This window comes from Sorex araneus, chromosome X (assembly GCF_027595985.1).
Source record: "Sorex araneus isolate mSorAra2 chromosome X, mSorAra2.pri, whole genome shotgun sequence".
Classification (NCBI taxonomy): domain Eukaryota; kingdom Metazoa; phylum Chordata; class Mammalia; order Eulipotyphla; family Soricidae; genus Sorex; species Sorex araneus.
Window position 1 is genome coordinate 323,674,045 of NC_073313.1, and position 17,482 is coordinate 323,691,526.

Here is a 17,482-nt window from a genome sequence, read left to right on the forward strand (position 1 = left end):
CACTCACAACCAACGAGATGTGCTTCCCTGCTGGGTGCTACAGCAGCACCCACAAAACATGAACAGTGTGTGCTCTAAGGACCATATGCACAAGGGACTGGAAGTATAACAGGTTCCCCCACTGTCCAAAAACAGACTATGTCAAGGCAACCTTGTACAAGTTCAATATAAGTTAATGAACTAATGCAATTTTTAAAATGCTTTTCTTCTACATTAACTAACATTAATACCCTTAGAAGTGAAAAAGCTTTGCTCCCCAAAGTGTACAGAAACACAGCCAATTGAAGAAAAAAAATGACCACAAATTCATATGGAAATATTTTGAAAATGTTCAGAACCTAAAAATAATGCATCATATTTTATCAAATATCACCAAAAACACCAAGAAAATCTATAGTAAAAGCAGGGGTTATCTGATCAACACCCAGTCTGCATAGAAAGTGAAATAATGTTTATGTGCTGTGTTTTCCCTTACAGACTCAGGAAGAAAACCATATCCCAGTGTCTGAGAAGTGATGGTGGGGTGTTGGGTGAGTTGTGGAGGATGGAATAATAGGAAGTGCAAAACATAGACAGGGAGGAGAGAGGAAGAGGGTCAGCTATTAATGTATCATTGCCATTTGAATCCAGCAGGGCAGGCAGATTGCTCACATCAACCCCCATGTTCTCTGTCTGCCTACCTCCATGTTGAAAATTGAAGTTCATTGTCTGCCATGGCTGATGTGGAAGTCTTGAAATAGAGAGCAGGCTTGACTTCTTAGCTGCATGTATTTTTCTAACATAATTCTTGGCAAGACACTCAAAACATCTTGCAAACCTGACCTAAACATACATGCCCTTTCAAAATTAAAGTCATAATTTTCTGTGATCACTGCAACCTTGTCCATTGTGGCAAAAATCTCAAGCAAGTGGTCTAGTTCTTTTCTTTGAAGACTTTACTTTTCTGGCCCTTAGCTCTTGCACTTGGTTTTAATTGGTCTTTCCTCTTGCCATTGCATCTACCAACTCTTCATCTGAAAGTTCTTGGTCAAATGGTGCCAGTACCTCTTCAGGGTCATCCTTGTCAACTTCCACCTGCCCATATGCTGAGTAGGGTTCTGGGGAAGGGTTCTGATGGTGGCAATTGAAGAGGGAATTACAGGGAAAAAAACAGGGTGAAATGCAGAGTTCACAGTTCAGTGTCCAACAGAAAATGTTCCTTGGATGACCTGACTGTAGCACTGGTGTGGGGTAAGCTACCTTGCTTCTGGGAAGAAGAGAGTAGGAGGCAAGAGGAAGAAACTAAGAAAGGGATCAGATGATAAGGCCATGACACAAGAACACACGAAGGTCTACAAGTTTCAAGAAAAAGAAAAAGCCCCAACCTTCTCAGTCTTATGGGGCAGAGTATCTTCCTCTGATTCCCTCAAAACATACGCTTATTTTTGATCCATGACTTCATTAAGAAATTTATTTAATGCTGGGACCAAATAGAAATTAAAATATAAATATATGTAGCAACAAGAATATGGAAAAATTTATAAGCCAATACGTGGGCCAGAGATATAGCAGAGGGCTTTAGGTCCTTGTCTTGCTTGAGGTTGTCCCCAGCACCACAGTCAACAACCTCTGAACACAGAGTTGAGTAATTCCCAACCACCAACACTTTGGGCCCAAAAGTCCCCCAAAATGAAAAGAAAAAAATCAACATACAACACTTACAAATAGGCTAGAGAATCAAAAACTTTATAACAACTCTCCCCTCCCACCTTAGCCACTGCCCCCCCACCCACCCCGTGCCAAAGTCCTTAGAAATATCAACCTACAAAAATGTTTCTGCTTTTCCCAGTTGAAGTTCTCATTTTGCTCAGACTTGATGCTAATACCTTATGTTTAATGTTTTGTATTAAAGATAGAAAACAATTTCTCTCTAGAATCAAAGTGACCTGTTCAGGACTCCAGGTCTTTACCTTTAGGCTTTTCCTTGTATAGTGTCTAACAACTATCACCTCATAAGAAGATCTTTTGTTGGCCTTTCTAGACAGTCTGAGATGAATCAAGATCAGAACAGATGGGGAATTTCTATATACCACTGAACAATGGAGTCATTGTTTGCTTGACTATGATTAGTATTATAATTACTACACAACTTAACCCAATAAATACTCATAGCCAAGACCATTCTCTAGAAAATTCCAACACCTTCCCAGATCAAACTACTACTTGTCTCTTGACCTCCTTTCAGTTTCCATCCATTCATTCCAAAGCCTGCTATAATATGCCTAAAATTTCCCTTTGAACATGATTTTGAAAAAGTCCTTATTCCTACCTGGCATATTACTTGCAGGTCCCTGCGATATAACTGCAATTAATTTCCAGACTTAACTTTCCATTATTTCCATTATTTTCATTGACAAATCTTCTCTTCCTGTCTAACCATTGTCCTCCAAACACTATAGTACTCCATTAGGCTGGTTTGTTCTCATCTTTTCTTTTTTATCTAAATATTACATGCTCTTTGGTGTCCATCTGAAAACCCAACACTCTGTGGGCCCCATAAAATCGATCTTTCACATTTCTAAGGAATGTGTGTCTCTCACTTATGAATTAGTCATATTGGGTCTTTGCATCTTCAATTGTCTGGTTTTCTATTGACAATATTACTCTACCGACCCCCGTAAGACAAGCTGTAATTCCCTTAAGGACAGGGGTTGAATTTTTTTCTTTTTTTAAGTCACTTGTGGGGCTTAGAACATCATCTTGCACACTGTAGTGGAGGAAATCAACTTGGTTTATGCTGATATTCCAGCAGACCTCGTAGGGACTGTACAGAGGAGAAATGAAGATTTCTTGGTCAGGTTCCATTTAGAATGAATTAGCAGCAGGTAATCAGTTCCAAGTCAGGTCAAGAGATTAGAATACATATATTTACACCTGTATAGATCATTTAACTTGATTAGGACAAGGATAGCACAACAAAACTGGTTTCTATTGCTACCTTTCTTCTAATTCATCTGCTGTTAATTTTTACCCAAAAAAAAACCCCAAATTCATGAGAAAACATCAAATGTATACTCATTTCTACCACTTGAAAAAAATTCTAAAGTATTTCACTTAGATATGGTATAAAGAATAAGGGCCTAAGAGGTAGTCCAGGAGTTATACATCTTTGCTTTGAATCTCACTGGCGCTAGTTTGAATCCCCAGCACTGCATATGACCCTCCATGCATAGTCAGAGTTTACTCCTAAACATTGAGCGGAGAATAGTCCCTGAGCAACCACTGATGTGACCCCCCAAAAAAAATCAAATAAAAAATAACATCCCCATTCATTGAAGGTAGCTGATGTTTTTTTTGCCTGGTTTTGCTGTCTACATTGGCTAAGTGAATTATATATTAGCATTTTTAAAGCCCTCTCTTCTCACCACATCAGCTTTACTGAGACTAGTTACTTAGTAGGATTCTAATTAATTTAGTTCTCCATTGGTGGTGATTTCTGATGGGCAATGACTGTGCTTCTTACCTCTTTGCGTTCCTTTCCTAGCACTTAGCACAGTGGGTTGCATATAGCAGGGCGTAATAAATATTTGTTGATTGAACAAATGACTGAGCCTTACTGTAGCTGGAGAAGATTCACCAGTGAATTCCCTGGACATGCATCTTAGAATCAAGTCAGTCTCCCAGTGTAAAGGACAGATAACAATGCAAGCTCCATAGGAAATCCTAAAACTAGCCTTGCTCAATAGTCAACAGGACCAGAACTCTGAAAGCAAAGTCACTTTGAGCATGCTTTCTAAACAGATTAATTAGCACTGTTGTCACTTTTTTTCCTATGGTGTTTCAACCTTGGCATACATATGGTGACAATATATTCCAGAAAGAGATAGATTCTGGAGGTCAGTGTGTAGAGGTAAAAAGTAAGGGTTCTAGAATTTTTTTTATCACTGTGTAATATCAATTGTATCACCTTGGATATGCCACTTCTTAGTGTTTCTAAGTATCCATTAAATGGCAATAATAATAGTATCGACCCTTCGAGATTGTTATGAAGAAATGAAAACATAAATATAAAACTCTTATATCTGTACTTAGACCTTAATAAGTTCTCAGTAGACATTAGCTGATTTCCTTATTACAACTTTATTTATAATTTGCTCCTTCCCAAGCTTCAGACATTCTGACAGCTGCAGATAAGGAGTGTTGGGTTCAAGGCTGAAGAGATTGCATAAACGGATAGAATACTTGCCTTCTGCTCAGCCAAGGGTTCAATTCCAGCACCCCATATGATCCCCTGAGCCCTGCTAAGAGTGGTCCCTGAGCACAGAGCCAGGAGTCAGCCCTGAATATTAGCAATATGGCCCCAAAACAAATTAAAAATAAGCCCCCCCAAAAGCATGGGTCAGAGAAATAGCACAGGTGTTTGGCATATGCCTCTCATGTGGCAGACCTTTTATGATCTTCACACCCCCTGCAGCCTGTGCATTGCTGGGTAAACTCCTATATTCTGCAGTGGTATTCTACAGTCCTTCACTCAGGAGTGGCTCTGTATGCTACCAGACATCACATTTCAGACATAATCTGCACTTACATCTCCAGGCAGCAGAAGACATGTGGTGCTCAGCAGCCCTTGATGACATGCACCTTTGAGAAAGACCTTTGGTCCTCTTTCCTCCCCTCCAGCAGAGAGAGGGGGAGAGAGGAACATCCAATCATGAGGTCCAAGCCTCAGTGATCAGCTGTAGCCTGGCCATTGCAAATGCCGCCTTTCAAAAATGAGAGCCTCTTTTAAACATGACAGATTTAGATGCCAAACAAAAATTGCTACAACATTTTTATTCCTGTTCCATGAATGTATAAACAAAATGTATTTGATGAGAAGTAAAGAAAATTCCACATTTAAAATGACCCACATCCCATATGCCCATCAATCTCATGACTGAATATCAATACCTCCTCTCCTAAGTCAAGCCCAGAGTGGTTGGAGGGTTCACATTATAGTGACAATTGGGTAACCCTGGAGAACAGGATATAGAAAACAAGCCATTTTCTACCCTTTGGGGTGGTTGCAGGATGGGATCCTCAGGAATGAGTCTTGAATGGGGTAATTATATAGAGAGATGGGCAAGCATAGCTAAGATAACATCCAGATCACAACTCCCAGCTGCAGGTCAGCAAGCAACACCATCCACCAGTTGAACCCAAAAGGGTCCAGAAGTTTAAAAATATATACATAAAATCAAAATTTTTAACAATAGCCCAGAAGTGACTCTAGGCAAATCCACACTAAGTAGATCATATTAGAGGGAAATCTCTCTTGCTTCTTAGTTTTGAGCTTTGAGCATTTATTTACATTGGGGGTGTTTTGTCACTGTGGTTTGTTTCTTCTTGGTGGATAAGAAAGAGGGAAGATCGGGCACTCAGAAAATAGGGGTGATTGTGCATATCTTGGAGCAGAAATGAAAAGTGGCTTCGTGTGACTTTCCCCTAGATTTCTGTGTATCTGGGATGAGAAAACTGTTCAGCAGGTATTGTGGACAAGAAGGGACAAAAGCAATAATCAAAGGTGGCTGTTTGCCTTGCAGTGTCAAGAAATTCAGCCAACTCTGGGGCAGAAGGCAGGGTGGGGTGGTAAGTTGGCACCGTGAGAAGGCAGATGACTTCTCAAACTGTCTTTAACAGGGATATTTGACTTTCCCTTGTTTTCTGAGACTTCCCTCTGTCCTGCTCCTGTTTCGAGGATGACTTGACCCATGCAGACTCCAAACAGCTACCACACCTAGCAGCTGCAGCCATACATGCGTACACCCGCAAGACAGTGTCAAGTCTGTTCAGAGAAGAAAATGTGAATCAAGTGTGGCTGGCAAGAGTAGCAAATGGTTGTAGAATTGCTGAATGCAGCAGATCTAATAAAGGGTGAGGTGGAACTTGTACATCTCTAAATAGAGCCTGGAACCCTTGATCAAAGGGGAAAATAAAATGATTTCATCTTGCTCAGAAATAGAATGTGCAGAATAAAAAAGCATATTAAATGGAATCCTCCTCACAGCCCAGAGTTGTATCAAATGTTGGTCCATCCTCTTTTTCCTGCGTTGCTGTTTCTCCACCTTTGAACTCAAAACTCAAAGAGCCCAGTAACAAGATTCAGGCCACACTATTGGCTAGCTGTGTTCTCTAATGGAATGGGATGTGGCCTCAAAATTCAAATTTAGTGGGTGTTTCTCTTAACTCCTGTCTAGAGAATGGAGCAGATTGTGGGTTCTATTTAAGTCATTTGAGATGAATTTGGTTTGATGAGTAGCTCTTTTTTATGCCCTTTTAACTTTAAAAGCTGTCTCCCAGCCATTCTGGTCCCTTCATTTATTTCTACCATCAGAGAGGGGTGAAGTAAAGGAAGAATCCTTCCAGGTAGTGACCTAAATGTTCTCTGTCATCAGGATGCTGCTTAGAAACCCTTGAAATATAGGGCATGCTTACATGTTCCCCACTAGGACTGGCACCAAAGCAAGCTTTGATTTCATTCTTAAATCCTCTGTCATGCACACTTTTCTGCTATTCCCACTTTTAAATTTAGTAGGTCACAAGGGAGTGATTTGCTGCTTGAATTCCTCTGCTCAGAACCAGGAGGCTTGGGTTCCAATTCAGAGTGAGCCACTAATTGGATGATTGCAGGTGGCTCTCACTTTCTTCTCCAGCTGTGAGATCCTTAGGTCTTCCACTTAGTCTTTGGGCCTCTGTTGCCTCAAGTGAGTAAAACAAATGAGTGTGTGGTTCCTTTAAGTTCTTACTGTTTTTGTTTGTTTTGCTTGGGGCCCCCACCCAGCAGTGCTCAGGGCTTACTCCTAGCTCTGTGTTCAGGGATCACTTCTCCTAGGGCTCAGGGGACTACATGTGATGTTGAACCCCAGTTCGTCTGTGAGGAGATCTACCACCCTACCCACTGTACCATTGCTCCAACTCAACTTTGCTGTATTTTTTCCTACCTCATTTTTAGAATCTTTAGAAGATTGACTCTATTATGTGTTTTTAAATATCCTATGAACTTTAAGCATTGCCTGAGAGCATTTTTTAAAAATTTTTTAAGCCAGAATAAAAGTAATGTGATGGACCATAAGGCATCTTCATTTATGTTGAGATAGGAAGGAAAACCACGCTAGGTCTTGCTAGAGGTGAGACGGAACTTTGAGGCAGTGAGCACCCTCTGAATGGTGGTGTCTCTGCTGGTGTCAAGGCTAAGCAACAACCCCCCATCCATGTATCCTCCACAGTGCAACATGTTCTTGCAACAGTTATTGTTTTTCAAGTTCCGACAGATTAAAAGTTTTCCCAGTCCCTTCTCTCACACTCTTGCCTAAATAAGCCCGAGTTATGTAGTATGTAAGAGATTCAACAGCTAACCAAATGCTTCAATTCAGGTTCTCCCTACTGCTACTATCTGGAGACAGAATATTAAAATCAGAATTCTAGATAGGCAGAAACACGAATGCAAAGCGGTAAAAAACGGTAAATAATTATCTTCTTCAACTTTAACCACTCCAGTCCTCAAACTAAGAAAATTATGTCATTGCATGAGAAATTTAAAAAGTAATTTTCCCTTGTTGGAGTCAGAGATTTGACTCCAATACAAATGGTCTTGAAAAAGTGCCAAGCAAAAGTGCCAAGGAAACATTCTGCTTAGCTTTGAGGCACTCTATTAGACCTCACCAGGATTGCTCTCCCTGCCTGAGGTTTTTCTTCAGGGGCCAGGATGTGACTTGGTGGTAGAAGAACCTTGCATCTGCTAGTCCTTGGTTTGATTCTTGGCACTACAAAAAGACAAGATTTTTCTTAAACTCCCACCTAGGCTAATACTATGTGTTGCAGGAGCTTCTTTGCAAGACTTGATGGACTCTAAAGTCTGACAAACTTTTATTACTGAAATTCTGAATCACAGCAAAATTAATATACCAGGCATATTTAGGAGGGTAATGTCTGGTATTTGGTCCCCTCACTCCTCAGCTCCTGGGAACTGTCTTGCAATCCATGTTTGGTGCGTGATGGGCAACCCATTAATCTCTCTGCAATTTGAAGTATCACTCTCAGGAGAGAGCATGATGAGGACCCTAGTCCTATTTCTGCTGCTGCCACCATTCATGGGTAGCCATGACCTTGACATATTACACAGGGAGACACTTCCTCGATCATCAATCTTGTGTGGATTTTCTAATGTCCTAGCTCTTACATAAAGCCATCATTTCATAATGATTTTTTTATTCTCTTCCAACTTAGAAGAGTATGGAGAAGAGATTGGTTAGGGGGATGTTAGTGGGCCTCCCCCAGGAGCAATTGAGAGCCCAAGGACCACTCCCAAGATTGAAAGTTTGGTGCTCAGGCCAAGCAAGGGACCCTGCAGGAGCCAGCTGTGCCAGAGTTCATTACTGTTGGTAATGAATATTTATATTCTCCAAAGGTAAAGGGTAACAAGATATATTTTACCCATTTCTTCTCCATCCACCACACCCCCAAAAGAATCCCTTCTTGGAAAACCCCTATCTTTGCAGACTGACTTTAAAAGAAATCAAAGGTGGAGGTGGCAACAGACCAGAAATTGGAGCTTAGTGAATGCCAACTGCAATCATCAAGACTGCTGCTGCCCCCCAAACTGCAGGTGTTCTTTCAGTCGGTTCTCCCTTTTGAAGTAATGTCACTCCAGGTGGCAGCAAGGAGCTTGGCATGTTCAAGAAGGTGCTTCCCCAGAACCCTGAAGGGCCATAGGTTTCCACAACACAGAAGTAGAGCATAGGGTAGAAAGAGTGTTTCTCGGGAAGCATCTCCTGTCTGTAAGTTCCAGCTCACCTTGGTGAGAGGAAACTCTTCAAGAACTCATTGAGGCTACCTATTCAACCAGGGTTTTTATCTGTCATGAAAAAGCCACTGGGGCAAAGAGATGGCAACGAGGCCCCAAGATCTCTAGCAGTACATGCAGTGATGGGTAGGAAGAGACAACTCCTCATGTCTTTCTCCACAGACATCCTTGATCTGGTAGTGTATAGAAGTGATGCGTGTGTGGGTTCATGGTCATTGGTATACTAAGTAGGGCAGACAGTCCATTCTCTCAGTTATGGATTGCAGGGTCATTAGATGTGGACTAGACACATGCTTCTTTCTCATTGACCTGCCTTGTACAAGTTCTTAAACATCAGACTCAGTTTTGTCATCCATAAAGTGGATATTGTGAGCTCTGTTGCAAGGAGGGTCCAATAAAACTTCTAGAAATGCCCCGTCTGTGTAAAGTGGAAGGCAGCATATTCCTGTAAGGCGTCATTATGTATGATGAATAAGAAGGAAAGAATTCTGAAGCCAATTATTTTACTATCTTTTCAGTAGGCTAGGTAATCTAGCCAGAGGGTGAGTGGATAAGATTTTCCCCGCTTATGTTCACAGCCAGTATGTTAATCTATAATACACAGGTGTCTGAGTTCCATTATTTATAAACTTATTTTAATATGCTATATTGTTTCCAGCACTCTTCTGGATCTCCAGGCAATAGAAAACACCAAACTGAGAAAAGTTCTTTGCAAATTAACTGGGCCAGGGAAATTTTTGTCACCTGTTTGTAAACCTAACCTATTTGTGCCACTAACTTCTAAAGAGCATAGCATTATTGACGTTACCGAAGCACCGCCTACAATCAGATCTTTTTCTCTTTCCTTCTTTAATGTTTCCCCTTATAAAAATCTCCCCCAACTTTCCCTATGTAAGTAATAAAGAAGTTTTATGTTTGTTTGTTTGTCTGCATTAAGATATATTTGCAGCAGGTTTGGTAACCTAAAATTAGAATATTTAATAAGCAACTACTGACATTTATCACCTTCCTTGGGATTTACCACTGACCTCGTGATGTTATCTTTCTTGAGCTAAATTAAAAGACAAATTCAAATCCTGCATGGTAACCACCAAAAGCATATATTTGAAAAACAGAATTCAGTGTGCCATATTATGCATTATTTAATGGTATGCAAATTATAAGTCAGACAGTTAAGAAATCCACACTTCAGCATTAATAAACAGCAACATTACTACTACATTAATTATGATATTGCTAAGATTTATTCCCAAGTTTTGCATTTTTGATTCTCCTTGAAAATTTATGCCATCTGATAAGCAGTAACCTATCCCCCCCCACACACACACCTCCTACCCATTCCTCAAATCTGTTCCTCCTACCCACCCGATGGATGTCTGCAGGAAACGGATACAGAAATACAAAGTCCTAAGCAGCTGCATTGTCTTATAAGCATTAATAATTAAAGAACAAGCAAACACCACCTAAAGCTCCAACATTTATTGTGTCAATGTTAAGCACACTTTTTAAAAGACAACATAGAATGTATAGAAACAAGGGGTGGGGAACTCATGCTCATTTCCACAATACGGGTAATTAGGTTGGCTGGTTTCAAAAGGGCCAGGATGCCTCGCTCCAGACAGCGATGGTGGGGCAGGGAAGGGGGAGGAGGGGTGCCTCTCTATGGGACTTATTCACTGTTCCAATGTGGGTTTGTTTTTTTGTTTTTACTTTTTATTAAAAAATATAAATAAAATGGCACTGCAGGCCCAGGCAGGAAGGACTCTGCAGGACTCTGTCTTCGCACAACGGCTTCTTGGAGGCTACTGTCAGAAAAACATCACAAACTAGCAGGATGACAGACCACGGTGACGTCGGCTGGGCGGTATGTGTCCACCCCGCCCCAGGGGGCTTCAAATTTTCTCAGAACTTAAGGGCTCTCGAGCTTCCATCCGAAAACTGCCACACATCTTGAGCTCTCTGGGTGCTACGCCGAATGGGGGTGTGTGAAGAACCTAGAAAGAGGTTGGAGACAGAGGAGGGAGGGGGGGAAAAAAAAAGTACAGGTGTGACTTGGCCCAGTGATTTTCTGTTCTCTAACTAAGTCCTTAAAATTATCACTTAAGTCAACCACAGGTTATGCCACTGGCATCTGAGGTCTGATGGCCAATGCCATCTCCTCCGTACCTCCCCCAAATTCTGACTGCTGAGTCCCTTCCCCCTACCTCCCCACTTGCTTCCCCAAAAGGCCCAGACCCCCTGCCCCAGCCTATGAGAGTCCTAAAATGCTGGGGACACACCTGGAAGGAAACACTTTCCCTTAGAACTGAGCAGACTGAGTAGGAAACAGTCTTTTAGTTGAGGAGAACAGGGGGCAGGGAGGAGGGGGAACAGGGACATTTCCTTAAAATAATAATAAAACTATAAAGAAACGAAAAAATCAAAATTGATGTAAAAGCAGCACAACAAAAACATGAAATGTCATCAAGTTCAACGGTCAAAGCAGCTAACAATTTACAAGAGGCGAACAAATCTCTGAAGTGGAAATCAGAACCCAAAACAGTTGCTCCCAAATGGCACCAAAAACTGCCTGCAGTTTCTTTCAGACATGCAGTTTTCTTTTCTTTCTTTCTTTCTTTCTTTTTATTTATTTTTTTTCATTTTTGTAAGGGGGAAGGCCATGGTGAAGGGAAGAAGGGAGTGGTTATTTTCCTCTAGGGTTCCTCCCTGGCTGTGCACATTCACTTGAAGCAGCAGATGGGGGGTGGGGGGAGTCCGGATATGCAGAGGAAGAGGGCTACACTGTGGCATTCCAGGCCTCGTTGCCATGGCGACCTGAAGCAGGGGCCGGGGGCCCTCCTCTCCCCTGACTTGGCGCAATAGAAGGCCCAGGATCTGGAGCTCAGCTGCTCTCCTGCACCCCCCTACCCCCAAACAGTAGAGACCACGGCTGAGTGAGTGAGGGTCCCTTTGGGTGCAGGTGGGCTCTAGGGAATCCCATTCCCCATCCAGCCCAGGTCACTGTCCATGAAGTCCCTTTGGCTGATACCCCAACCAATCCCCTTTGTTAGACCTGTTACCAACATGTATCGCCCTAGCAGTCAAAGTGGAGCATGGGCACATCCTGCATTCATGATTATTTTAAAGCATAACCCCCTATCAAACCCCCAAGAATTGAGTGATTCTGCTTTAGATAAGAACTGGGGGGGTTCTTAATTTGCCTTTTCTGCTGTCTGAAAAGACCTGATTCATTTGTGCTCCCTTTAGGTAGTCTTTGCCACTTTACAGAAAGGAAAAACAGTATTTAGATTAATCATTGAGTTCTACCCAGCCAAGTTGAGGTACTTGAGTTTAATTTCCCATGTTAACTGTTTGGGTCTCCTTTTCCATTTGATAAGGAAGAATTAATCACATCCCAAAACCAGAGAGAGAGAGAGAGAGAGAGAGAGAGAGAGAGAGAGAGAGGGAGAGGGAGAGGGAGAGGGAGAGAGAGAGCCTATAGGCTGATCCATGGACCTTGTGTTTTAGTAAATGAAAGAGTGGGCTAATGTGATAACAAGATGACAGCAAGCAAAAATGCACTCCCAACAAATCCTGTCTCTGATTTGCAGGTATAGTCATCCTGGAATAAGTGTACATGATCCCAAGTCTCTCTAAAGCTGGTTTCATTTATTCTTAATTGGAAACCTGCAGGGCCTTAAGAGATACTTAGGAAAATTTCCTACGTGGCTCATGCTTTTGAAAAGTTAGAAGACTTTTCAAAGCCATTTCCTAGCAGGTTTCAAGAACACTGTCAATCTCATCTCATATTGACAAAATCCTTATATTTTTTTCAATGGGAAGTTGTCTGAAAAAAAAAAGAAAAAGAAAAAAACGGGCACATTTTTGAACTTATGAGGCCCAGGGTTAGTGGAGTAACAGAATCATAATGAAGAACATACGATTACAACACAGCCATCAAATAGCATGTTTGTATGTGTGTGTGGGGGGGGGGGGGCATGTGTAGGGGTAAGAGGTTTAAAAAAAGAAAACTGTATTTCCTCCCTTATTTTCTGTGAGTCAAGTGCTTGCAGCAGGACAGGATAAGGCCCAAAGCTTCTCATCTCCTTTGCAGGAAGGCCTGAAATATCCCGGAACCTTCTAACAAACTTTTAGTGTCTGTGCATAAAACACCTCTTTACTTATTTTTCCAAATAACTTTATCCCTAACCCCCACTACTGCTTCCTTTCCAAGTCTCACTTCAATCTTTATGCATATATACAGTAGGCACCTATTACATAAACAAAAATGGTATTTAAATAAACTATTCTATCACAGAATGCCTTGGAAAAAAACTCAACTACTCCACACTTCCTGCCAATACTGGTACAAATGAAGAGTCAAGTGTCCATCTCACTTCTTAGCAACCTCTTAAGTGTGTTCATTTCAATCCATTTGTGTGTCCTAAACAAAGAGAGGAATGTAAATAGATGGAGGGGTAGCATACAGACAGTGGGAGAGTTTCTGGATTAAAATCTGTGAGAAATTACATTTGCTGGCTTCCTATTTATTAAATTATTCTCAAAACAAAAATAAAAGGGAAGATTTAAAGCACCAGGAGTTGGGGTAATGTCAAGTACTGCGTCCATATATTGGGGGTGTCACACAAACTTACTTGAGAATTTTGAAAAACTGTTAATTCCTTTGATATTTCCTCATTTAAAAAAAATATATCACAAACTCATCCTGTGGTTGTACATGGCTTTTTTTGGTATTTCATATTAACATTTTTTTTCAGTGTCTGGAGACAAGTTATAACATATAAGTTATATTCTCACTGCCTAGGTTTTCATTGTTCATTTATTTTCTAAGAGAACTTCAAAAAAACTAGGAGACAAAATACCCAAAAGAAACTGTCTCCTAGTCTAAGCATCTAATGTTGGGATCATGGAAAGCGAATGTGATCTGTGATGGATCCCCAGAGGTCCTCACCCCTCTCCGCTCCCTCGTTTTGATTTAAGAAATCTGAACAGAGAAGTGTACAATATCCACCATTAATTCTGCCTGTCAGGATGCAAAATCCAATTACACTAAGAGCGCCCTATATTGAGAAATGAAAATGAATGTATAAAAAGTCTGTACAGCTGAACTTGGAGTGCCTAATATAAGAGTCTGAGGCACACATTGAGGTTTCACAGACATTCAATATGGTGAGGCAGAAGTCACCACATCTAAACCTGGCGTGGCACTGGGGAGTATTTCTGCCTTGAACAACATTCTGGATTCAGCTGTGAAGTAACCTAATCCCAAACCCATCTATCTTCTCCTCTTAGTTCACTGCCAATTCTCAAGTTCTTCAAGAACTTGAGAACCTGCTCCTTCAACCCACCCCAATGTTCTCCTACTATCTCAGCTTCAACTCTGCTTCCCACCCAAGCAGGCACAAAAAGTAAAAAAAAAAAAAAAATCCACAGACATCTCCTTGCTCTTTGAGAAAGATCACACTACTCCTGCTTCAGGTAAAAGCCACCTCACAGGTAGTAGAACATCAAACTGAGCAACAGAAAAAATGCTACCACAAGATGACAGCAAAATGACTTTTGTTTTGGTTTTTACAAAAATAAGAACAATGAAAAAAAAATTAGAATAATGTTGTAACTATTAGTCTGCACTGGGAACAGGGAGACAGTATAACAGAGTTGTGAGTCTTGAAGCAAATAGATGCCGCATTTGTAAAATGATCACACTTTTTAAAAAAATAAATAAATATACTTCATTTGCTTTCCAAAACCTTTCATTTCATAAATCGGTTGGTCAATAGATCACTGAATGGTATTCCCACCCTCACTTCCTATCAGCCAGGAAGACCCAATAAGAAAATGAGAACACTGAAAACATGTCCGGTCTAGGGTCCCTTGGATCCCAGAACACAAGACAACTGCTACCACCACACATCTCAGAAAATCAATGGTTGATTCTATAAATTTGGGTAAACCCATCATTATTACTTTCTCTCTCTCTCCTTTCTCTCTCTCCCTCCCTCCTTCAGTTCATCCCTCCCTCCCTCCCCCTTCCTCTCTCTCATATTTTTAATCTGATGCCTTTGTTTCTGTATCTTTTGATGGAATGGGGATTATTTTAAATATAAGGAAAGACTTATGTGGAAATGAGAGAGCTAATTTTTCATCATTTTTACATTATGGTCTAAGATAGGGCAAGGGTGAGAGAATAGAAAAGAAAAACAAGAACAGCAAAAAATCCTGAAGGAAATAAAAGTTTAAGATGCTATTTATTGCCAGTAATTTTTTTCATTTATATCTGAATGTATTATGGCTAAGAGATGAAGGGGAAGTTTTAATGTCAGATTGAAAACACCTTGCGTTTCTTGAAAATAATTCTACAACTATAAAGTCTAAATTTACTGTTTCCATGATTTGAGATGTCTATTTTAGTATAGAATACTTTATCTTCCTTCAAGGTATAATACACGCATCAAAATGCCCACAGAAATAATCCTGAAAAAGACTGACTGGCCTTCTCTTAAAACCTGCTATTTTCTTGAAAGTAATTTACAGAGTGTGTCAAATGAGGACACAAGAAGCTTACATTGTGTACTTTAATTTTTTTTATTTTTTTCAATAAAGGGACAAAATGGGTGTATGAACAGGTTAATGCAGACAACTGCCAAAAAAACACAGACAGTGGTTTTTCCAATAGAACTTAACAAAGACCAGAAACAAATACAATAAAAAGCCAGGTTGTAATGACCTTTGGTCATCCAAATAAAAAAAAATAAAAACAAAGAAAAATAAAGATCAAATTAAGTGCCTCTGTTTTGAACAGGGCACAGAAGCAATAATAAATAGTGACTCCCATAGTAAAAGATAAAATTTCAAGTTACGACAAACAGCTTTCATTACAGGAATAGAAAAGGCCAATAACAAAATATTCTGCATTGCCATTTACAAAAAAGTATTGACTAAAGCGGGCTTTCTCTTTAATATGCTTTGCATATGAAATTCTTTCCAATCTAAATATAAAGCACCATTTAGTTTTTGGCAATGAAAAAAACTGCAAAACATTGGTTTTTTTTTTCTTTTTCTTTCTTTTACTGCATATGAAGGTAAAATGCTGGAATGTAGGGTGGGAGAAGGAAAGGGACAAAAAGCACACTACATAACAAACCAACGTTATTCGCTTGCAGTACTGCATACAGTATGGCAGCAGGAAAAAAGAACAAAAAAGGATATGTACAACCCCTATGACAGCCATCCGTGTGACATTCTAGCAGGCTCCCCCAAACCGCCATTATATGGCTTCTCATCTGTATAATGTCACACTTTTTTGTTTCTCTCTTTTTTTTTGAAGCATACAAATAATTTGCACTATATTATCCTGCCAAATTAAAAAAATATACTGTGGCAGCCTGTCTTTTTTTTTCCACTACCAAAAAAGGTACATTGATACCTTTTAAGAGAACAAGCAACAGTTAAAAATACAAGCTTCAATATAAATACTATAGTGCCTAACACTAGATGAACATTTAATTCAAATACCATTCTAGAAATACAGAAAAAAGACCATAAATGTGTTTTAGCATAGGAATCAACATGAGTGTGCATTTTCCTATATTTAAGTACTATATAATCTTAAACCTTTCCCCAATGTATGTTTTTTTTTTACAACCTGAAGAGCGGTGTGTATCCAAGGCATAAAATTTCCACTACCATTTTTAAATGGATAACAAGTCTTGTAACACCACCAAGACAATGGAACCCTAAAATGCAGTTCCCCCCTAAACATAATGAAGTGTTTTTTAAAAAATTTTTCTTAACATTTATATTTTAAAAAGTTTTGTACAAAAAAATCCTTGCACTGTAGAAGCGAAAGCAATCATTCATTTCTATGTTAAGTGTATTCTGTTTCCATTCACAGCGCTTGCAATGTTGAGTCCAAGTAAGTAAGCTCATTAGTCAAGTAAATGGCTGGCAAAGTTTTTTTAGTTTTTTTTTTAAAATGCTCATCATTGAGATTGTGTTCAATTTTTTTTTCAGCATTCTTGCAACTTTTCCCTTAAGTATAGACCTGTAAACTGGGAAAATTGTACAGTGCACTTAATTGTCCTATCTGAGCAGGTTTATTTTATACTCAACCTCTGTATCTCTGATTAGAGAAAAGATACAGACATCACAGGCAGAGTCAAGTGCTATTTGAACACCAACTGGGGCAGATGCTAGCTTAATAAAAATAAAAAAGAAAAACAAATAAAAAAATAAAAGAAAAACAATGAATCCTCTTCCATGTTAACACAAATAGCACACAAGTGTATGGAAAAGAAATGAAGTACAACTTTTAGGGAGCACAGACATATATACTGCTACTCTTAAAAATTCTTTCTCTTCTTTTTTTAAGAATGTCACATTTAAATGCAAGTCTTAAGAATTCATAGTTAATCATCATTGTATCAATATTAGCTTATTTATCTGTTCTAGTTTAAAATGGCAAATAGTACCACATTGTGCTAATAAATCACTTATTTTGTTCCTCTGTTGCCCTCTGTCAAATCTTATTGTCAGCCTCTTCTTTTTAATATGGTATACAAGGTCTCAAAGTTTATTGTTTGATTGTCCATTTGACAACCAAGCAGATACGGATCTATTTCTTTTGGTGCCAGAATTTTTAAAAGACATTATTTAAACAAG

The 17,482-nt window shown here is 39.7% G+C and overlaps 1 protein-coding gene across 4 annotated transcripts in view; it reads right to left on the bottom strand.

Moving 5' to 3' along the window:
- Positions 1-10,285: 10,285 nt before the first annotated feature.
- Positions 10,286-17,482, bottom strand: part of BCL11A (BCL11 transcription factor A) — a 99,916-nt gene continuing 92,719 nt past the window's right edge. For all 4 annotated transcript variants that reach the window (XM_055120307.1, XM_055120310.1, XM_055120308.1 and 1 more), the window contains one exon: positions 10,286-10,815. Coding sequence is in view for 3 of the 4 variants with exons in the window: in XM_055120310.1 (XP_054976285.1) it covers positions 10,714-10,815 (102 nt within the window). In the remaining variant the exon portion in view is untranslated. The remainder of the gene's footprint in view (positions 10,816-17,482) is intronic.